The sequence below is a fragment of the Sorex fumeus genome, unplaced genomic scaffold (genome assembly GCF_029834395.1).
Source record: "Sorex fumeus unplaced genomic scaffold, SorFum_2.1 ptg000078l, whole genome shotgun sequence".
Lineage (NCBI taxonomy): Eukaryota > Metazoa > Chordata > Mammalia > Eulipotyphla > Soricidae > Sorex > Sorex fumeus.
In genome coordinates, this window is record NW_026606135.1 from 5913333 (window position 1) to 5937829 (window position 24497).

At 39.4% G+C, this 24497-nt stretch overlaps 1 protein-coding gene across 1 annotated transcript in view; it reads right to left on the reverse strand.

Annotated features, from left to right (window-relative positions):
• ALOX5 (arachidonate 5-lipoxygenase) overlaps nucleotides 1-3135 on the reverse strand; it is a 45602-nt gene extending 42467 nt beyond the window's left edge. The window contains exon 1 of the mRNA XM_056130489.1: nucleotides 2986-3135. Coding sequence (XP_055986464.1) covers nucleotides 2986-3135 — 150 coding nt within the window. The remainder of the gene's footprint in view (nucleotides 1-2985) is intronic.
• Between the last annotated feature and the right edge of the window lie 21362 nt (nucleotides 3136-24497).

Sequence of the window (24497 nt, forward strand, 5' to 3'; positions counted from 1 at the left end):
CTTAAATTGACAAATCAACTTGTTAAATTAACTAGATCAGGGCTAGGCTCTGAGCCATTCTGGTTTTCCCAAGATGATAGTGAGCAACCAAATAAGCTGTGGTGGTTTACAGGAGAATCTTATCTGCAAAGGGCTTTGAATCTGGCCTGCCCCAAAATTTCTATGCAGAACTCTGACAAGAATAATCAGGACTTTTCAACCCAGTTTATTGAAAAAATAACAAAATAGCCTTGCCTATTATTTGGTTAAACAGTGCAAGGGGGTATGACCTCCTAATAGCTCAAATTGATTGAATGGATAAAACATCTAGCTACCAGAAGTAGTCTCTATTGTTTATAACCTCAGTTGTGACACTGTCTCAAATAAAATGAGATGTTTTCTTCACAGAAATGATTTCCTCCCAGGTTGCTTTTACCTTGAAGACATAACTGACTGGAGAATGAGGAAATGAATCTGGGCTGTGCAAGACCATAAACAGGAACTTTCTCAAAAGCTAAAATTTTTTTGAGAGCCCTTTGGAGCCAGGATGCCCTCTGCCCCCAACTCCGATGGAAATATGACATGCAAAATCCTGCTGAAATTTGCTTCTAGATTTCTTACTGAGGTATTTATTACCAGGTTATTTGAATGAGTTCTCAGGACAGGGAAGACAGGACAAAAGGTGGGAAATAATGAGCAGAACGATGCTTTCACCCTTCCAATACCCCATTACAGCCATACCACCATGTTGCCTCTGGGGCAAGGAAGGCGGGAGGAGGATTTGGTTCACCTAGAAAGGTTGGGGGGAAGCTCACTTGGGGTGTCATGTGATGTACAGATGTCTACCATTTCTAGAGGAGAACAAGCTCACCGCTGCTCCTACTTAGAAAGTGGAAGTGATCTGTGCCCTGTCTTCCTCCCTAAGGTGTTGTGGGAATCCACAGAATGGAAATAAATGAATATGGTTCAGAAGTGGTAAAGGGGTTCATGAATATGGTTCAGAAGTGGTGAAGGGTATCATCAGCTCAATGAATGACTCATTATTCCTGCTGTACCACCACCCACCAGTTCCTCATGGAGAAAACAAACAATACGAGCTGTTCTGACACTTTATACCTAAGTCTTCTTGAAAGACTTCAAGCCTATTTAATATGTTGAACTTATAGATTCCAAATAAAACAGACTTATAGCAAGATTCTGAGATTCCTGGATAGGAATGAAGCCAATCATGAAGTTGAAATCTGGAGTGGACTATAATTTGTTTACTCAGGGTTCTACAGTCCTGAAACACCACTGAATAAAGTTTACCTAAGAGGTATCCCACGGAGCATACAAAATTGACGTTTTTTGGACATTCTCCTGTGTACAATTCATTTTATTTCAACCTAATAATTAATTAAGTAGTGAGGAGACTGGTTTAAGTCTAAATTCACTTCGTCTATACTATACTATACTTCTATACTTTTTTAAAAACTAAGGATTGAGTTTCCATACCACTCAGCAATTCCACTCCTTGGCATCCAGAATATGAGAACTGGTCTACAGAATTGAGCTTACCATGGTAGAATAATGGGGAGGGGGACTGGATGGGGGGCACACAGATAATGGTGGAGGGAAATGTACACTCTGGGGAATGGTGTGGTGTTAGAATGTTGAATATATGAAACACCATTATTGCAAACTGTGTTGCCTCAAATAAAATTTTTTAAAAATAAATCTATTTTTTTGTCTAATGAAAAAACTGCTGATGGGAGAAGAGAACAAGAATTCTTAGACACCTATAGTATGTCCAGATATTGTAACTGTTACTCTCCGACTGGAGCGATAGCACAGCAGGTAGGATGTTTGTCTTGCATGCGACCAACCTAGGTTCGATTCCTCTGTCCCTCTCAAAGGGCCCGGCAAGCTATCGAGAGTATCCCACCCAAACAGCAGAGCCTGGCAAGCTCCCCGTGGCGTATTCGATATGCCAAAAACAGTTACAACAAGTGTCACAATGGAGACGTTTCTGGTGCCTGCTTGAACAAATCAATGAACAACGAGACAGGATGACAGTGCTACAGTGCGGTGCTATTCTCCAAGCACTTCCTATATGCTCACCACTGGGTTGAGCATGTCACTCAGTGTTCCATGAGTTGAGAATTGAGTCCTGCCACGCCCCCGGAGCCAGTCCTGCTGCTGGAATTCATGTGCTGCTCAGCACTAAAAGACATTAACGATGTGACCTGTGCACAGCCTCACAGACCAGCCACAGTAAACATCAGCTTGCTTTAGTCCCCGAAATTCCGTAACTCCAGCATCTGTAGGGAATGAAGAAAACTTCCTCTCCTTCTTCCACTGTGGAGCACACTGCAGTGGAAGTTTTCGTTGGAGTACACTCTGTCATAGCCAGTTTATACCCTCCAGGTTTGCAACAACCTTTTGGGTTCTCTTGTACTTCCCCACTAAGTTTCTGTGGTGGCATAGCCTAAGAATGAGCTGCCCGGGGCAGAGATGCTTTTAGTGCCACACTGCACCATCTGGGCCAGGGCGTACCCAGGACTCTGGGACTGTATCCTTCCATTTCACATTTGAAGAAACTGAGGCTCCCTGTGGAGACTGAGAGAGCTAGGAACTCATGCTCTACACACTCCAGACCTATACTTCTCTCCCACAGCTTGCAGCTGGCCCCAGGTACCAACTGTGGTTTTCTGGAGGGCCAGGACGGAGATTCCATCTAGTGGGACCCCATCCCCAGAGACCCGTGGGAAGATTCTTATGAAGTCTGGTGCAAGTAAACCTGCCCACAGCCCCTGATCAGTCAAGGGCCTCTCGGAGTCTCTAGATACCCATGTGTGAAATGAAGAGCAAACCACACGCTTCCCAGGGAGGAAGAGCCCTGCCATGCATGGGGCCAAGCAGAACCCCCAAACCCCTAGTCCATCAGAGGGGGACAGAGACGAAACCTCAGTCGGGGCTCTAATGACCCAGTGTCCCAGCCCATCCCGGCCGGCCGCAAGCCCTCACCGCTCCGCGCTCGAAGTCGTTGTAGAAGGGCTTGTCCAGCAGGTGCTTCTCGCTGCAGCCCGCAGAGCCCACGAGGCTAAGGTAGATGTAGTCGTCGGTGCCGGCGAACCACTGGCTGCCGGTGGCCACGGTGACGGTGTAGGAGGGCATGGTGGCTGGCGGCAAGGGCCACTCGTGCTGGAAGCCTCTCGGAGACTGCCAGGCAACCCTCCCGCTTTCTTGGCTGGCACAGGAAGAGCCGCTCCCTCCCGCGGCTCGGTCCTGCCCCGCCCCGCCCCGCCCCGCCCCAGCCGCGGGACCGTGCGACCTTCACCCCACCCGCAGGGTGGGGGTCACCCTCTCCTGCATCTCGCGTCTCTCGAGCGTCCATTTGTGAAGCTGGAGAGAAGAAGCCTCAGCGCCGTTTTTTGTCTCCACTATTCACTCAGCAGTGCATCCCTGGGTTCCACTTTCTTGCCCGTCTCCTCTGGGTGCCAGGCTCAGAGGAGACGCTGGGATTAGGCTCTAGGAGAAGACACTCCCCCTCCCCCACACCATCCCTCCAAAACTAAAAGGGCATCTTGGTTTCTAGCTTTTCTGAGTTTCCAGTGTAGGGAGGAGCCCGTGAATTGTCTGTGTGCTGTGGTGAATCCCTCTGGCCTGGCAAGGCAAGAGCAGCCCACCTGGGGAGTCAGGAAGGCTTCCTGAAAGAGGTGGTGGTGGGGGGAGGCTCACCTAGGGATGCTCAGGACTTATTTCTGGCTCTGCACATCAGAATTACTCTCTCTCTCCTCTCTCTCTCTCTCTCTCTCCCCTCTCTCTCCCCCTCTCTCATTCCCTCCCTACTTCCCTCCATCCCTCCCTCCTTCCCTCTCTCTTCCCTCTTTCCCTCCCTCCCTCTCCCTTCTTCTCCCTTCCTCCCCCCTTCTCTCTCTCTCCTCTCTCTCTCCCCCTCTCTCTTTCCCTCCCTCCTTCCCTCCATCCCTCCCTCCTTCCCTCTCTCTTCTTCCCTCTTTCCCTCCCTCCCTCCCTCTCCCTTCTCCCTTCCTTCCCCCTTCTCTCTCTCTCCCTCTCTCTCTCCCTCTCTCTCTCTCTTTTCTCTCTCTCTCTCTCTCTCTCTCTCTCTCTCTCTCTCTCTCTCTCTGTGTGTGTGTGTGTGTAGACTTAAGGGTTGTGCTCCTGAGAAGACAAGGATTAAATGAAAGTGTTACTAGGGAGCTGGGTGTTTGGGTAGGCGTTAGCGTGTCTGGAGAAATCAAGGAGTGGAGCAATGACAAGAAGTCCTAGAAAGAAGATATGGACTCCTCAGCAAGAGTGCTCCAGGGGTTAGAGCGCCTACCTGTGGACAGGTGGAATAAAGGGCTTTTGAACCCCTGGAACTAATGACAGCTTAAGGCTTCCCACACTGGACAGAAGCTTCCCAGATGCTGAAACTTAAATTTGTGTTGGCCAACACCTCTCCAACACCTCAATCCCACCATTTCCCCCGCTTTCAGTTGGGTCTAGCTTGGGTAGTGTGTCAAAGCAGTGCTGTACACTCCTAGGCACAAAGAGGCGGGTTTCCCAGTTTGGGTAACTGGCTCTACCGTACTTGGAGATACGTTCTGTTACCCTCTGTGCCTGGCAGGAGCACTGCTCTGGGCAGAGATGCTACCTGCTGTACCACCTCGCAGGTGAAGATTAGATCAGATTTTAGTGGCACTGGTAAGTATTTAAGGGATTTTTTGGGAATCAGATTGTAGGATAAGAGGGCTCAGGGCACAGTTGAGGAGGGGTGGATGAAGATAGCACAAAGTGGGACCCACCCCTGCCAGGCAACATATGAACATATGTGCTCCAGGAAATCCTAGAGAGACCTGAAGGATGTCTATGGAATTATTCTTAGAATGAAGGATGAAGTGGCTATTCGTTTTCTTAAAAGTGAAATAAAAATATTTTTATGGAAGGACTGAAGTATGATTGTAGAGAACCTAGAAAATATAAAAATGATGAGGGGCCTACGAGATCTTTGACCCATTTCAAAAACTATCATATTAACCTTACATCTTTGAAGTGTAAGTGTCCAGAAATTTTGGTTAGATACCAAAATTTAACTTATATACTTAACTATATTATTTACAAATATCTTATTTTGTAGGTTGTTTTTCCACTTAAAGACTTTATCTCTTGAATCACTGTAAATTACAAAGGTGCAAAATTATTGGTGCTTGAATTTTAGGCATATCATATTCCAACACCAATCTCTTCATCAGGACCCACTTCCACCAGTGTCCCTAATTTCCCTCCCACTCCCCACTCTGATTCCATGACAGGCACTTTTTTCTTTTTTAGACTCTGTGGTTCACAATACTGCTACTTCAGAGAATTGTGCATAATTTTACCTCCTTTCAGGACCCAGTCATAGTCTAGAGAGACCACGTCCCTCTGTCTTTGTTCTAACTAGCTGTCGCTTCCCTGTCTAGCCAATGTCCCCCAATAGTGACAAGCGTCTCACTAAAAACAAGTTCTGTTTTTCTTTTCAATCGCCTTCGAATTATGATAAACACGTTCTAAATCTGTATGCATTCTTTTGGAATGTGTTATTTTCTTCGTTCATTAGAACTGTCAGATTATACTTTACTTATTTTTTCTTTTCAGTTGTATAAGCTCCTACACCCTTTGTTTGCTAGGAAAATCTTATAAAATATGTAGTTTTCAAATACTCCCATTCTGTGTTTGTCTTCTCATTTTGTTTATTATTTTTTTTCTTTTTTCTGTGCTTGTTTTTAGTTTGATATAGTTCCACTTGCTTACTTTTGGTTTTGGTATCATGTCTCCAAATGATTGGCAATTCTCAATTTTATTAATAGAGTTTTATAGTTTTGGTCTTACATTTATGTCTTTAATATATTTTGAATTGGTGATTTTTGGTATATGATTTAAGAAAGTGCTCTAATTTAATTATTTTGCTGGTAGATAATTTTCCAGTCATTAATTGAAGAGACTGGTATTTTTCCATGGAGTATTTGTGGAGCCCTTGTCATAGATTAGTTGAGTGTGTATTTACATAAATGTATATGAGTTTATTTTTGAACTCTTTCTTCTTTTGCTTTTTTTTGTTTCTTACTATATTGTTTTTGTCACTATACTTTTTTGTGATATATTTGAACTTAGAAAAAATTTTAATGTCATGCCTCCATCTTTGTTATTTTCTATTTAAATACTATTTGATCAAAGAACTGTGATTTACAAAGTTACTTATAGTTGAGTTTCAGGCATATATTTCAGTACCGATTTTGCCACCAGTGTCAGCTGCCTTCCACCAGAATTCCTATACTCCATCCACCCCACTCCCCTCCTGCCCCCGTAACAGGCACATTACAAAGTTTGGTGGTTGCAGCTTAGATCTCACGTTTTCAGTGTTGCTGTATCTGTACTTTGGATATGTAGATATCCCACTCTACCACATCATCAGTATAACCAAAGACCTGTCTCCTGGTCTCCATTTCTTCTCTTTCTCATCTTCCTTCTCCCTTGATTTCTTTCCTTCTCTGTCTCTTTCCTAAACTCAGGGATCGAGGGTAATTTAGGTTACCGCCAACCTCCTTTACAACATTAAATTTCCTCATCTAGTATTCTATATACCACAGATCAGTGAGGTCATCCTGTGTTTGTCTTTCTTCTTCTGGCTTACTTCACACAACATGATAGCCAGTTCCAATCAGGTTGCATGATTTCATTTTCCCTTGTAGCTGCATAGTATTCCATTGTGTATTTTCACCATATCTTTATAATCCATTCATCTGTCTCTGGACACCTAGGTCGATTCTATATCTCAGCTATTGTACTAAGTGAAACGATGAATAATGGTGTACATATGTCAATATGAATGAATGTTTTTCTGTCATGGGGATAAATGACTAAAAGTGGAATTGCTGTGTCTTATGGCAGCTCAATTCTAAGTTTACTGAGGACTCTCCATACTGTTTTCCACATAGGTTGAACCAGACAATATTCCCACCATCAGCAGATAAAGAATCCTTTTTCACCTATCCCTGCCAGCATAGATGGTTCTTACTATTTTTGACATGTGCATTCTCACTGCTATCAGATGATACTTTATTGTTGTTTTGTCCATATTTTTTCTTTTTCAGGTTTTTTTTTCATTCAGGCTCAGTTTTGGTTCCAGATAAATATTAAGATTGCTTTTTCTATATCTTTGAAAATGTCAATTAGAATTTCAATAGTAACTTCATTGAACCTATAAGTGACTTTGTATATTATGAACGTTTTCAGAATATTAATTTTTCTAGTCCCAAACATGGAATATCTATTATTTATTTATTCACTTAATTTTGAGGGGAGGGACACACACCAGGTGGTGGTCAGTGTTTCCTCTTGGCTGTGTGCACAGGGATCATTCCTGACAGTTTCAGGAGACCATATGGGCTGCTGAGATTGAATCTGGGTCATCTGTGTACAAGACAAATGCCCTTCCCCACGTATTATCATTATGGCCCAAGGATGTATATTTATTTTTATACATTTTGATTTTTTAATAAATTTTTATCAATTTTGTTCATTAATAGCTTATAGTTTACAAAGTCTAGGTCTTTGATCTTTTGGTTAAGAATATTTTACTAATTTTTGAGTCAGAAAGAGAAGAGCAGACATAGAAGGACTGCACTAATTTGTGGAATATAAAGTAATAGCATGGGAGACTAAGACCCAAGGATAGTAGAGATAAGGACCAGGAGGATTGCTTCACGGCTTGGAAGCTGGCCTCACATGCTGGGGAAAAAGGCAGCTCAGATAGAGAAGGGAACACCAAGTAAAGGACATTTGGATGGCCCACTCAGGATGCTAGAGGCGTGTTGAAAGTAGACTATTGACTGAACATGATGGCCACTTAATACCTGCATTGCAAACCACAACACCCTAAATGAGAGAGAGAGAGTAAAAGGGAATGTATTTGCCACAGAGGCAGCAGGGGAGGGGGGGGTGGCGGGGAGGCGGGGATACTGGGAACGCTGGTGGTGAAGAATGGGCACTGGTGGAGGGATGGGTGCTCGATCATTGTATGACTGAAACATAAGCACGAAAGTTTGTAAGTCTGTACCTGTACCTCATGGTGATTCATTAAGAAATAAAAAAGAATAAAGCTCAAAAGAAGATATTAAGAAAAAGAATATTTTACTCATTTTTATGTACTGTATGTGAAGGTATGTGATTATTTTCATTTTTAGATTGTTTATTTTTAATGTAATAAAACGTTTGAAGCATGCATATTAATTTTTATCCTGTATGTTTGTCGAACTCCTTCACTACTAATAATTTTACTAACAGTATTATAATTTTTTATGTAATTTTTTATGTATTATGTGTTTTTATGTAAGATTATATCATGTGAGAATGGAGTTTTTCTTCATATTCTGCTATCTATATTTCTTTTTCTATTAATCTATTTATTTATTTTCTATCCTAATTATCTTGACTAGAACCTATAGTACAGGTTGGATGAAAGTGGTGAAAGCAGGTGTCTATTTTCTTATTTCTGATGTAGGGAGTAAGTACTCAGCCTTTCATCACTGGATGTGATATTAGTTATGGATTATATGCATAGGTGCCATTTACCATATTAAGAAAGTTCCTTTTATTTCTCTTAATATTTAGTGTTTTTGTCATAAAAGTATTGGAGTTTATTAGGGGCTCTTTCTCAGCTCTAATTGAGAGGTGGCATTCTCCTATGTTTTGTTAATATAAAATATAATATTAACATATTAACATATTAACAAAACATATGAAATTTAATTTCATATGTCAAGCTAGATTTGAAATTTTAGATAAATTTTGTTTATGGTACAGTCCATATTGCTTTTTTATGTTACCAGATTCAGTGCTACTGTTTTTCTGAGAATATTTGTGTCTGCATTTATGAGAGACAATTTATAATTATTTTCTTTCCTTTTTTGTTATTGTGGAGGTCACAATGTAGTGATGTTGGGTGGAGATCCAGATGTTTGGGTGGGGTGATGATGTCCAAGGCCACATCTCTTGTACTAAGGACCACAGGGATTGGGGACTAACCCCAGGCCTCACAAATAAAGGCATGTGTTAGACGCTTTGAACAATACATCCAGTTTCTTTAGTCTTTTTTTAATGTCTTTTTTCTTGTTCGGGTCTTTTAATTTTTTTTAAATGTCTTTTTATTTTATGGATGTTGTATCAGGGTAACACAAGATCCATAAAATATGTCAGGAAGTTTTTCTTCACATTTATATGTTTTTTGAATTGTTAACAGAGATCTTTGTATTTTTTCTTTTATGGATTTTAAATTATTTTTTATATTTAATCTATTTTGAGTTAATTTTAGTACATGGCATAATATTTGTCAAAATTTATTATTTTGCATCTAGAGCTACAGTTTTCCCACCACTATTTGTTGAAAAGATTCTTACTTTTTCATTGTAAGGTCTTGGAACACTTGTTGAAAAATATGCATAAATGTAAATTTACGTTGCATGCTTTGTTTTATTACAAAAGTATTACATTGTTTTGGTTTCTATAGCTTTATAGTGAGTTTTAAGTTGAAGAACTGTGACAACTACAGATTTTTAAAAAATCTTTTTATAGTCACTTTAAAATTTAAGATCGCTTGTCATGCTAAATATATTCCAGGATAAATTCCTTATTTTAGAAAAAATATTGGAATTTATTCATTTTTTTTTTACTGGATCACTGTGAGATACACAGTCACGAAGTTGTTCTTGATTGGTTTTCAGCCATACACAACATTAGAATATCTTAAAGCAGGAATTATATTGAATGCTTTACATTGTTTTGAACTGTACTGAATATTATTAGACAACAGTTAATCTTCAACTCCAAAACATGATATTTATTTATTAATTTGATCTTCCAAATATCCTGAGGGTGCTCCTGAGGCCACTTCTGGTGATACTTGTTCAATCAGGTCAATAGTTTAATGCTAGAGTCCAAGGTATGCTACTCAGGCTATTCTGGTAGTTTCAGAGACCATTTCCAGCAGTTCCTAGTGATACTCAGAGACCATGTGATGTCAGTGAATGAACTAGTCTTGCAGATGCATACACTCTAACCACTGTAGCATCTTCCAAGCCCAACATGAGATAACCACATTATTTGTATTTCTAAAATCTCATCATAGTTGTGTAGTTTTCACATACAAGTCTTTTGTCACTTAGGTTAAATTTTTACAAAGTGTTTTACTCTTTTTTAATCCTATTATAGATAGAATGATTTTCTTAATTTTTCCTTTTGGGTTTGTTCATTATTAGTGTATAAGCATGCATCAGAACTTCTGTGTTGATTTTGTATTTTACAGTGCTGAATCAATTTGTTAAAAAAATTGGGGGACTGAAATATTTAGGGTTTTCTACATGCAAATTTATGCTACTTATGAACAGATATAGTTTATTTTACTTCTACCCTCCAATTTGTCTATTTTTTTCAAATTATTTTGCTTTCATCTTTAGTTTTTGTTCTTTTGGGTTTTGGTGCCACATCAGCTGTGCTCAGAGTTTACTGCAATTTCCTGGCATGTGACAAATTATTTTGTCTTGCTGTTTTCAACATTTTATCTTTGTCTTTCAACATTTTAAAACATGATGCAATTAGGTATGGTATTGTCTGCTTCTCCAATAAGCACTGTCTGAAGCTTTGTGGAAGCATAGATTAATGTTTTTGTCAATTTTAGGCAACTTCAGTTATTATTCTTTGAATATATTTCCTGAAAATTGTTCTCTCCTAGTACTCCCATTAGATGTATACTACTGGTATGATTAAGGTTTTTCATGTTGCTCTGAGATGTTTCCTTTTATTTCTTTTTAATTATTTTGTGTTTTCTATTTCTCATATTTTACAATCTTGGGCCACATCCACTGCACTCAGGGCTTAGTCCAGGCGTTGTGCTTAGGGATTTCTCCTGGTGGGGCTCAGGAGACCATATTGGGTATTAGGAATTGAATCTGGATTGGTTGCATGTCTTGAGGTTCTTTGATAATTTTTTCTATTAACTGAAGTCTGCTCTTGATTCCCTTTAGTGAAAATTTCATTTTGGTTATTAAACTTTTTCAAAAATATTGATTGAGACTCTTTGATCTGGATATTGTACTTAAAGATTTCAAAATTTTTATTTCTTGGTGTATTTTTAATTAATTAATTTTTTATAATGTAGGAGCGCTGCTATTTATTCAACCATTGATTAAGCTGATTGAATTGGGCATGAACTCCACATTACTTTTTAAATTTTTTTTTAAGTTTTTAAGTGGGCTGGAGTGATAGCATAGCGGTAGGGCTTTTGCCTTGCACGCAGCCAACATGGCCGACCCGAGTTCGATTCCTCCGCCCCTCTCGGAGAGCCTGGCAAGCTACTGAGAGTATCTCGCCCACACGGCAGAGCCTGGCAAGCTCCCCGTGACGTATTCGATATGCCAGACACAGTAACAACAAAGTCTCCAATGGAGACGTTACTGGACCCGCTCGAGCAAATCGATGAACAACGGGAGCACCTTTACCTTTACCTTACCTAATTTTATAAGTTAGTTCACAATGTTTGCTTACATTCAATATTCAAACACCAATCCCACCACCATTACACATTCCCACCACCAAATCCTTGTCCCAAAACACAACCAAAATAATATATTTCTCATTGTCTGTTATGAAGAACTGCTGAACATGCTTACAAAGAAGTGTTCCTATAGGAAAGAGTGTGAAGATTGTTCTATTTTGGCAGGAGGCATTAAGACATTCTATAGGATATCACTAACATGTTGCTAAAATTTGGGTGTTGTGATCTTTTGTATACATATCTGAAAATAAATGTATATATGCATATGTATTTCCCTCTATGATTTGTTGCCTACTATCTGAAACCCATCAAATGTGGTATGGTAATTATGGAGAATGGATAGGGAGTGTTTTATGATGTGTCCAGGATTACGCTCACTCGTGTGCGGTTCGGCCTGAATGCATGGGGAGCAGCCTTGAGCATGGAGGCAGTTGGGTTTTGAAGGTTTTTGGCCGCCAGAGCTGGGTCCCCTGGGGTGGGGAGGACTCTCACCCACCCTATCTGGGGCACCCCAGTCAAGACAGCCTGGCACAGGATCAGGACAATCTGCAGTGGTCTCTTTTGGGAGTTTTAGTTTATAGTCCCTGGGTCTTGGCTGTTGATGAGATTACATGGCCCCACGTGCAGTTTCTGGGTGTGACTGCCAAGTTACTGGAAAACTGGGGACCTGGGAGGGAGGAGGCCCAGTCCAAATCCAAGTGAGCCTGTAACTCTCAGTCATGGGTTCCTGCTTACCTCTGTGTTGCAGGCCCTAACTGCATCTTTTGATGTCTTTTGTGATTTATGGGTCTCTGAAATAAGGCCAATAAATGAGCTTATATAGCTGAGCCGGAGGTGGTTTGTGGGTGTGTCTCCCACATACGTAACTTTTGGCTGTTTAATTTCTTGGTAAACTTGGCCCCAAATTGTTGGGGTCTGGCCAAAGGCACAGCAGCAATTTTGGGGTATCTGGAAGTCTGAAGGTATCATCAGGTTGCTGATGCACTCACCACAGGTACAAGTTGACCTGCTGGCGGTACCATACCCCCTATTTCTTGGTTGTTGATTAAAGTATCTTCTGTGCTTTTTTTCTAGTCCTTTAATTAAATTAGCATGTAGGAAACAAAGTTTTTTAACCCTTTAATTCTAATTATTGTGAGGATTACTCTCAATTTAGGGGCTACCATAATTGTGTTTTTTCCCCCTAAGGTTCATGCAGTGCTGAAGATCAAATGCATGGCTTTTCATATTGCACAGATATATCCTACACCTTAACCCACATCCTCAGACATTATTGACATAAACTTTTAATGACATAAAATTTTGGGACAACAGTGACATCAGTTAGGCAAAACCGTCAATTGAATGTGATGCGGTCAGTTTCATTGAGGAACTGTCTACCAGGTGACTCCCATGTCCAATGTTTAGATTTGGCCTTCTGGAACTGTGAGTTACCATGGATGGTCTTGGTCGACATGATGAACTCAGACAGTCTCTCACCCTGTTCGTTCCATTCTATGCCATTGGTCCCAATGTGAAGCTCTTTGGGCGAACTTCTCAGTTCTTTCTTGGTATTAAAATGACCAACAATGATCTTGTAGAATGCGTGGTCTTCTTTATAGAGCTTCTCCAGCTCCACGTAGAATTTCTGAATTTCCTCTTCATTGTATTTGGATGTTGTTGTGTAGATGATGAAGATAGAAACTGCCAGCAGTGAGCCACATCTATTCAAGCGTAAGTATCTGATTGGGGTTGTTAGGCATTCAAATGAATCAATGCTTATGGTCAAGTTCATGTTGACAAGGACACCGACACCACTGATGCCTCTATTGTCACATGATACGAGAAACAGTTGTTCTCCAGTGTCAAAAATGGTGTGGTGTGATTGATGCCTTCTTGTCTCGGTCAGACCAATGATGTCGTATTTGATCTTCTGCGCTTGCACCATCAGGTCCTTGATGGGTGCTTTTGATGCCAGCATAAGTGCATTGAAAGTACAGACAGTCATTTTAGTCCTTCTTTGTTTTTGCAGCCTATTTCGGCTCTGAGACATCAAGAACCTCTCTTTGCTCATCCTTCTTAATGCTGCCGTATTGGGGACTCTTTCAGGGTCAGGGGAATGAGGCCCATTGTTTTTACTGTTTTTGACATATTGAATATGCCACGGGTAGCTTGCCAGGCTCTCCTGTGTGGGCGGGATACTCTTGGTAGCTTGCTGGGCTCTCTGAGAGGGATGGAGGCTTTTAGGGTGGCCTCTACTCACCCCTACAGGTGTTCCCATGGTTCACACCATATTTGAACCCCATCAAATATGGTATAGTAATAATAGAAAATGGGTATTAAGTGTCTTATGACATAATGCGTTGTTGACCGATGTCGCTGTTGTTTCAAAATTCCAAACGGGATCTGACCACCATCTCGTTTGTGGAAAATTCTACTTCACAGAGTGGGGGAAAAGGACTGCAAAGTTTAAGAAGATAACTCCCAGAATGACCACCAACTTGGAGCTCTTTGGCATTCTTGCGCAACATGGGAAGATGCCAACATTGACAGCATCGACAAGGAATACGATCAACTGGTTGTTCAGCACTTCCATGACTGCTCAAGGAATGCCGAGAGTGGGAAAGCCACAAACAAATGCCTGTCTTTAGAAACTCCCAAACTCACTTGCAAACATGGTTTGGTGTGAGCCTCATGCAATCACAAGCTAACATCTAAACTTGCAAAGCAGTGCAGAGAAGTGATAAAGGAAGACCTCAAAGAGAGAAGAGCAACAGTGTTAGCCAATGCAGCAGAAGCCAGAAAAAGTATTTGCAACACCCACCTGCCCTTCGCCAAGTCATCTTGTAAGACCAAGATGACTGCCCTCCAACATCCTGATAGATCTATCACATCTTCAGGAAGGGCAATGGAGAAGATTATCCATGACTTCTACTCAAATCTCTTCTATAGCCATGTCCACCTGCCCACACACCAAATTCTGCAGGATGGATATGTCATTCCCAATGTTCTCCCTTCTGAAATCCGACACACCATTTCATCGATAAAGAAGCATATAGTTCCAGCAATGGGAGACCAGCAGGACCATTCTGTTGTACAAGGGAGACATCCACGACATTGGCAACTATTGTCCGATCTGCCTGTTTTTCGTCGTCTACAAGTTGTTCACTAGAGTCATCCTGAATAGATTAGGCAGGACAATAGACAAAGGACAACCATATGAGCAAACTGAGTTTTGAAAAGGATTCAGCACAATCTACCATATCCACACAGTTACCAATCTCATTGAGGCTTTGCGAGAATTCAAGATGCCTCTGTCTAACATTCATAGATTTAAAGAAGGCCTTTGATTCTATTGAGACGGAAGTGGTCATCGAAGTCCCAGCCAAACAGGGCTTTCAAACTCAGTACATCAGAATCCTCTGCAAGTTGTATTATGAATTCACTACCAGGATCTCACCATTCTACAAGGAAGTGATCATCAACGTAAAGAGAGGGGTTCAGCAGGGTGATACCATTTCACCGAAACTCTTCAGTGCCACCCTCGAGAACGTCATGCGATGAATGAATGGGAAGAAATGGGAATGAAGATAGACAATTGGCAGCTATACCACCTTTGCTTCACTGATGACATAGTTCTAATAACACCAAACATTAGCCAAGTGGCACAAATGCTGGCTGACTTCAGTCGTCAGTGTGGAAAGGTTGGACTGCAGCTGAATCTCACCAAGACAATGTTAATGAAAAACGAACTAGTCCTTGACATACCATTTGCTCTCAACAGAATGAACATCTCTGAATGCAGCAGCTATGTATACCTGGGTCGAAAACTCGCCATGAGGAATGACTTGGTGCCAGAACTGCACAGGAGGAAGAGAGCGGCGTGTAACACCTTCAAGAGAGTTGAAGAAGTTGTTAAAAGGGCGAAGAACCTCCGGCTCCAGACACATCTTTTTGACTCCACCGTTCTTCCTGCACTATGCCTCAGAGACCTGAGCCCTATGAAGAACCTCCGGCTCCAGACACATCTTTTTGACTCCACTGTTCTTCCTGCAATATGCCTCAGAGACCTGAGCCCTATGAAAACAGGATGAGAACACTATTTAGGTATCCCAAAGAGGAATAGAAAGAGGTATGCTTGGAGTATCACGCTTCACTCAAGTGAGAGAAGGAATCCGGAGTTCTGACCTCTGTTGATGATCAAGAATCAGGGACACTGTTTTTTTTTTCTTTTAATTATAACAAAAGATTCTCCTGTATTCATGGGAGTGCAAAAAAAGAAAAGAATCAGTGATGCTGTCTCGTTTGCCAATGAGTTGAAAATCAGATGGGTCGGACACATAATGCGATTTAGAGACGACTGCTGGACTAGAGCTATTACCGTATGGATTCCACGGGGACGTCAGAAGGACGCATGGCTGCCCACCTACAAGATGGTCATACTTTTTCGTCAAAACCCTAAACAAATGGCTTGAGGCTTTTTGTGTTCCTGGAGCGAGCAGATGCTATGTGAGAAGGATGAATGGAGATGTTACTGGAGCCCGCTTGAGCAAATAGAAGATCAACAGAGTGACAAGTGACATAAAATTATCATAATACCTTCTTTTTCTTTCCTCTACTACTATTCTTAGAAGAAAACCTAGTAGATGTTATAAAAAATAACTCGTACAGGGCCAGAGAGATAGTACAGTGGATAAGATGCTTGCCTTAGATTAAGCCAACTCAGTTTTGATTCCTAGAGTCTCATACGGTCCCCTGAGCACTTTCAGGAGTGATTTCTGAATGCAGAGACAGGAGTAACCCCTGATATATTGCTGGGTGTGCCCTCCCTGTAATAAAATAACTTGAACTATAGCCTAGAGAGTTTGATAGTATCATATTAAGTTCTTTACAGAAGGGTCTATATCTTTTGATATCCATGAAACTTTAGCATACTTTTTTCTCTTGATCTAGACTCCCAACCTTGTTCTCTGTTTCCTGCTATTCTTCCTCAAGAACCTGCCCAAACATAACCATTTTTCATTTGAAGTAAAAGAAAGGGTATCTTTAACTTATTTGCGTTTTTAATTCCCTTTGTCAGTATCCTAGTTTTCAGTACAGAAATTTCATGTTCTTTGTTAAACTTATTTCCAAGTAGTTGTATTATTTTTAAGTATGGTAAATTGAATTATTTTCCCAATTTCACTTTCAGATTACTTTTGAACAACTTTACTTTTCCAGGCAGAGTTAGTTACATCTTTATGAGTAACTTCTACCTTTGATTGTGCCCAAATTTCAACATTTCTCATTTTGTCTTTTCAATATTTGCTTCTGATTCTGTTCCACACCACAGTTTGAAATACTTGAGGGTACAACTGTATCCCTGGAAATAGATACCTGATACTTTAAATTACTAAGAAACCTGTAACTCTAGGAAAGTAGATTCTGAGAAAGATTTTTCTGATTGGCAATGCAGATAGGCAATTGACCTAAGCTCAAGAGAGCAGCTCTAACTTCCTTCTAGTGAATCTCATGATTCTTTGACTCATAGAAATGATCTTGTTATATATCCAAAGAAAGCTCCTTAGCCATTTTTCCCATACATGCTTCATGACAAGTATGACCCTTTGTTAGGACAGCATGATCCTGGTGCCTTTAAGAGCAGAGAAGTGACTATAAACAAGTCTTAGTAGTAGTTAGTTTCTTTTGGTAGATGTTTCATAGGGCCACGTCTTCTTTTAGCCACCTTGAAAAATTTGCATGCCTTTTATTTTCTCCTCCTTTTTTGCATTAAAATTTTTTTCTTTTGGGTTTTGAGCCACATTTGACAGTGCTCTGAGCTTACTACCTACTTGCTGGCTCGGGGGCCCATATGGGATATAAGGTAAAAGTCTTACCTGCTGCATTATCTCTCAGTCCCTGTTTTGTATTTTAATCAAAATTAAACTTAAAAACATTACTAGGCACTAAAAAGAAACACCCCAATATATTTGGGATTTATCAAGTGGAAAGAGAGAAAGAGAGGATATCCGCCGTATCTTTTCCCGGCCCTTGGATAGATGATTACATAATCCTGGCTGGCTTTCCCTTGTAACGGATATTACCGCTCTTGCCAGTACCACTGCAGTTTAGTTTTCATTTGTCCCACCCTAAAATAATAATAGAATAAATATGTTTTAAGAAATCCTGTATCTTTGTAAGGATCCTGTTGAAAGGATAATGATGGAATTCTCATTGCAAGTTTGTTTGTGCCTAGAGCTCTTAAATGAACACCCTACCTTCTTTCCCCTATTCTGCTTTCAGAAGACCAGACCTGCCAGTTAACCTATCTCTGCCTCTTCAACACTGTGACATTTTAAGAGGGACAGGGTGCCCTACACTACCTTGTACTCTAATACCCATGTAGGTTTATCCTCTGTGACTCAATTCAACTACTCTTTCAGTTTAGAAAGACAAAAATAAAGAGTACTTCCCCCATTGTATCTTCTTGACTAAGTACTTTAAAGTCCATGTAGGACAAGATTACACTGAGCTTGTTATATTTGCTATTCGTATTTTTATTTTCAAAAGGGAGAGACATTCTCAAATACAACTAATATTCATCTAACACTCTTCATTCCAAGGTTAAATCATTACAGGATTTTTCTGACAACTCTGATTAAGCAGGTATAAGAAAAATAACTCTTTTTATTTTGGGGTTGGAGTGATAGCACAGTGGGTAGGGCATTTGCCTTGCATGCGACTAACCTGGGTTCAATTCCCAGCATCCCATATGGTCCCCTGAGCACTGTCAGGAGTGATTCCTGAGTGCAAAGCCAGGAGTAACCTCTGAACATCGCAAGTGTGACCCAAAAAGCAAAAGAAAGAAAGAAAGAGAGAAAGAAAGAAAGAAAAAATAATTCACATGAAGGTGTTTGAGCACTGTCGTCTCTCCTTGAAGGTTTGCCCTCATCCATGTCTAAACAGGGCACTGCTTTCTCTCTTCATACTGCATGAACCGTTCATTGCACTCACCACTTTCTGGCACTTGAGTGTGTTTTCTTGGTTATTGTTGTTGTCTCCCTATGAAGACTGAGAACAGTGAGATCTCATGTGATCCCCTCAATGAGGCTTTGTGGTGACACCGAAGTGGAGGAAAAGGGGAACTTAAATTTTCTAGACATTCTGTGCAAAGAAATTTTACATTACTTTCACTTATTTTCACAACATCCTCGGGAAGTAAAAGTCATTACTCAATTTTACAGAGAAGAAAACCCAATGTCAAATATCTTCTGAATGTCCCCTTGTTTCTAGTATGTTAGGAATACAATATATAATGTATAGAAAAAGAAAAAAAACAGGTTTAGAAATTTAGAAAGTCATTTAGAAAGAAATTTAGAAAATGACTTAGAAAGAAAGTAAATACCCGAAAGTCAAATATGTTTGTTCTGTTAGCTTTTCAACCTTGTTATTGTTTATAAAATTTTGGGAAGTTGAGCTTTTCCAAATTTCAAATAATCATAATCCTAATTCAAGCGAGTGATAACTTCTTTCACAATAAAAATTTTTCCAAAATGTTATCAGCCATTTATTTGTTAGATCAGACTCATACCAATAGCCACATCCACATTTCATTGAGACACGGCTATAGCTTAGACTTAATTCTGAGTATCTTGAAATGGGTCAAGTTTTCTATCCTGGTCCTTGCCCAAATTGAAAACTTCATTGGGTCTATAGTCACAGTGACCTGAATGTACCCAAACTCATCTGAAATGGTTTTTTTGAGACTCCTTATTTTAGAGTTTAATAAAGGTGTCACAGCTTCCCCTTAACAAGGCACTTTTTAATATAGACTTTATTGATAAATTTCATCTTTTCACTGATTTCAAATGAGAAGTTTGTTCCAACTATCAACACTACAAAATCTGGAATTTCTGTATTCCCTGATAACTTTTCATACTACAAAAAACCTGGTCAATTATTTTATGTGCCAATTTCTTTATGCAGTGGTTAGCGTGATGCCCCAACAAAAACAAACAAAAAACAAGTCACGATCTTAATAGTTTTTTTCCTAATTCTACACCTGAAAGCACAAAAATAATTAGTGCATTATTTGCCTTCCAAATTATCATTAGCAGCATTGTCAATGAGGTTTTCCCACTACACAACGGGGGTTATCGTCATTCTAATCCAAGAGTTTTCTCACTACTTACCACTAGGATAAATTCCGCATATTTTTAATGTATGTTGTTCTTGCTAAGTTAGCATTCCATTTTTAGTTATGGTACTGACATTGGTTTTAATATTATTTGAATCACTTTTCATTGTTTATGTTACAGAACAAGTGCAAGACCAAAATTTCAAAGATATTCACCTACAAAAGATTGTTTCATATTTATTTTACATGTTGACTGCAGATTTAATTTATTACTTCTTGACTCCATTTTCAGAAGCACCAAATATTCATATATTGGTTCACTATTTTTTTCTCTCTTAAATCAATAATTTTTTGAATTTTATTTCTTTGATAATCTGTCATATTCTTGACATCTTCTCAAGTTTATTCTCAATGATACTCATTTAATTTACTCATGCAATTTTATGACTGATGATTTCTGCTTAATTCAAATTGCCTTTTAATTAGGATCTACATGGCTTTGTTTTTATATAATTATCCCCTATATCCATTATCTCCTTTCTCTCTTGAAAATCATTTCAACATTCCTTCTTTCACTGTTTAGTTAAAATCATATACCTTTTCCTTTTATGAGTGGTTTCACAGAATTTATGTTTCCTTTAAAACTTGTTTGGATCAATACTTATCATACCACGATAAAGTATACATTATAGAATTTATCATTGTACCCATTTTAAACATACAATTTCGTCATATTAAGTTTATTCACATTGTTTTACAACCACTTTTTATTTTAGGTAAAAAGAGTCAGACCGTAAAATTTCTGAGTAAAAACAGCAAACTTTTTTTTAATATTTTAAAAAATTTTTATTAATGAGACACCATGGGTTACATTTGTAGACTTACAAATTTTGTGCTTGGGTTTCAATTATACAATGATCAAATTCCCATCCCCCCACCGGTGCCCACTTCCCACCACCACGGATCCCAGTATCCCTCCCACTGCCCATCCCCCCATCCCACCCTGCCTCTGTGGCAGGGCATTCCCCTCTGTTCTCTCTCTCCTTTTGGGTGTTGTGGTTTGCAATAGAGGTATTGAGTGGCAATCATGTTTGGTCTATAGTCTACTTCAGCATGCTTCTCCCATCCAGGGAGGATCCTCCCAACACCCTTTATTTGGTGCTCCCTTCTCTATCTGAGCTCCCTTTCCCCCTAGCATGTGTGGTTGGCCTCCAAGCCATGGAACAAACCTCCTGGTACTAATCTCAGCCACCCTTGGGTGTTAGTCTCCTATTTTGTTACTTTATGTCCCCCAGATGAATGCAATCTTTCTATGTCTGTCCCTCTCTTTCTGACTCATTTTGCTTAACTTGATACTTTCCATGTAGTACCACTTGTATGTAAATTACATGACTTCATCTTTTCTAACAGCTACATAGTACTCCATTGTGTAGATGTACCAAAGTTTCTTTAACCAGTCATCTGTTCTCAGGTACTCAGGTTTTTTCCATACTCTGGCTTTTGTAAAGAGTGAACAGCAAACATTTTTTATCATCATCACGTAAAGAAGACTTCTTAGAAAAACAGAAAAGCCAAAAACACACAATAGAAAAGGCTTACTAATTTTACTACATAAAAATTCAAAAGTTGCCGGTCTTCACAAATTTAAAATCTAAAACCCTATTTAAAAAAATTAGCTCCCCATTTCTTATCACCCTAGAACTTGATAATCATAGTTTCCTTTCTATCTTTATATATTTAGATATACTATTGTGATGTCTTTAAGATTCATCTATGTTACATCATGTGCTAGAATTTTTTTCCCTTTCATGTCTGAGTACTATCACATGATATATATTTACCAGTCTACCATGTTTGGATAGCACAGCGGTAGGGCGTTTCCCTTGCACGCAGCCAACATGGCCGACCCGAGTTCGATTCCTCCGCCCCTCTCGGAGAGCCCGGCAAGCTACCAAGAGTATTCGATATGCCAGACACAGTAACAACAAAGTCTCCAATGGAGACGTTACTGGACCCGCTCGAGCAAATCGATGAACAACGGGAGGGCCTTTACTTACTTTACTTACTTACTTACCATGTTTATTCAGTGATCAAGTAATAGAGACTTTTGGCTATTGTGATATATGCTACTATGAACATTTGGGCACTTATGTCTGAGTGCCTTCTCTTGATTCTTTTCAGTATGTTAATAGAAATGAAGCAGTTTAATCACATGATGATTCCATTAAATTGTTGAGGAAATGATGATTCATTATTTTATTTTATTTTTTTGTATTATTATTATTATTATTATTGTTATTAGGGCTTGAGCGATAGCACAGTGGTAGGTCATTTGCCTTGCACGCAGCTGGCCTGGCCGAGCCAGGTTTAATTCCTCCGCCCCTCTCGGAGAGCCTGGCAAGCTACCGAGAGTATCTTGCCCAAACGGCAAAGCCTGGCAAGCTCCCCGTGAAGTATTCGATATGCCAAACACACTAACAACAAGTCTCACAATGGAGACGTTACTGGGCCCACTCGAACAAATAGATGAACAACAGGAGGACACTGCTACAGTGTATTATTATTATTATTAATTATTATTATTATTATTATTTTGCATCACACCTGGCCATGCACAGGAGTTACTCCTGATTCTGCACTCAGGAATTACTCCTGGTGCTACTCAGGGGACCATATGGGATGCCGGGAATTGAACCCGGGTCAGCTGCATGCAAGGCAAATGCCCTACCAGCTATACTGTCTCTCCAGTCCCTGATTCATTATTTTAGGTAGAGTCAGACCTTAAAATTTCTGAATAAAAACAGTAAACATTTTTATCATCATCATCTTCTTAGCAAAACAGAAAGGCCAAAAACACACAATAGAAGCACTGTAGCGCTGTCCTCCCATTGTTCATTGATGCTCGAGGGGGCACCAGTAATGTCTCCATTGCGAGACTTGTTACTGTTTTTTGGCATATTGAATATGCCACGGGGAACTTGCCAGGCTCTGCTGTGCAGGCGGGATACTCTGGGTAGCTTGCCAGACTCTCCAAGAGGGATGGAGGAATCGAATCTGGGTCTACCCCATGCAATGCAAACGCCCTACTCCCTGTGCTATAGCTCCAGCCCACACATTAGAATAGGCTTTCTAATTTCACTATAAAAAATTCAAAATTCTGAATAGCCTACATAAATATACACACTAAAGAAGAACTGATTGTGTGATTTTGCTCAAGCGGGCCCAGTAACATCTCCATCGTGAGACTTGTTATTACTGAGCCTGGCATATTGAATAACTCACAGTTAGCTTGTCAGGCTTTGCTGTGTGGGCAAGATACTCTCGGTAGCTTGCCGGGCTCTCCAAGAGGGGCGGAGGAATCAAACCCGGGTAGGCTGGGCCGGTCACGTGCAAGGCAAACGCTGTACAACTGTGCTATAAGAACTACTTAAATGTGTGGTAGTAAAGAAATAATTTCTTAATATAGCAAGATCCCATTTAAATAATGGAAAGAATGAGTAACCATAGAAATTTAATGCACAAAAAGCTATTCAAAGTTTTCTAATTAAAATATAAAACACAAAACCAAAATTTTTTTTAATTTATAAAGATAAAATTCCAAAATAGTATGGGTGTAACTGTGAAAACATTTCCTTTATTGTCTCTTAAGCAATATATATCAAAAGCCCTTACTCAGTAATTTCAGTACTAGACATTTAAGTTCTATTATTTTTTATTCTGTCTTGTGACCACAAATTTCATAGTACTTGGGAATGTCCTACATTCAAAGAGTGTTGATATATATAATTAGTACTTAGAACCACAAATTCTTTTGTGGAGCTTAAATGATTTTTTAAAAAATGATTGCAATTTGCCATTAGATTGGGCTTTTAAATAAAATCAAGTTTTCAACAACTGTAGTTAGGTTTTTGACTAATGCAAAAAATACTCAAATATACAAATGTACAGTATGAAAAGTTGGGCAAATGTGAAACCCAATAATGAAAAAAGAATGTATTTATCACTTTCAAAAGTTTCCTTATGTAGGCTGGAGCTATAGCACAGCAGGTAAGGCGTTTGCTTTGCACACGGCCAACCCAGGTTTATTCCCAGCATCCCATATGGTCCCCCAAGCACCGCTAGGAGTAATTCCTGAGTGCAGAGCCAGGAGTAACCCCTGTGCATCACCGGATGTGACACAAAGAAAAAAAAGTTTCCTTATGCTTTTTTTGGGATTATCTTTAATCTAAGATATGATATGAATTTCTTATATAAATAATATATAAGTATTGCATTTTTAAAATTCATACAACCACTGAATTTTGATGAGTGAATTTATGCCATTCATATTTAGGAATATCATTGGTGTATTTGACTTATTTACTCTCATTCTATCTTTTAATTTCTAATTATTTTATGTATTTTTTCCCTGAGCTTCTATATTCCTATTTATTTGGGTGGCTTTACCTGGAAATTTTTTCAGTTTCTTCAGTTTTTTTTAATCTGTTTCTCAGGTTTTGTTATCATAAAGATTGTATCAATCTTTATGAGTTGAAGACAGATTTTATTTTGTGTGCTGTTATTGACTTGTTTTATGCATGTTTATATTTGATTACACACTATTTTTTATCCATTTTGATGTTCTGTTATTATTTTGTTAAATTCTTCTTCTTTATCTTTCTGATTTTATATTACTATTTAATGCTCTGTTCAAAGCTTTATGTTCTTTTGTTTTTTTTTAAATTTTATTCTGGTATCACACTGTTTTGATTACTATAGAGTATATTTTAAGTCAAGGAATGCAATGCCTTTCATATCCTTTTTTATTATTTTATTATTAATACCCATCTATAGGGGGTTGATATTAAG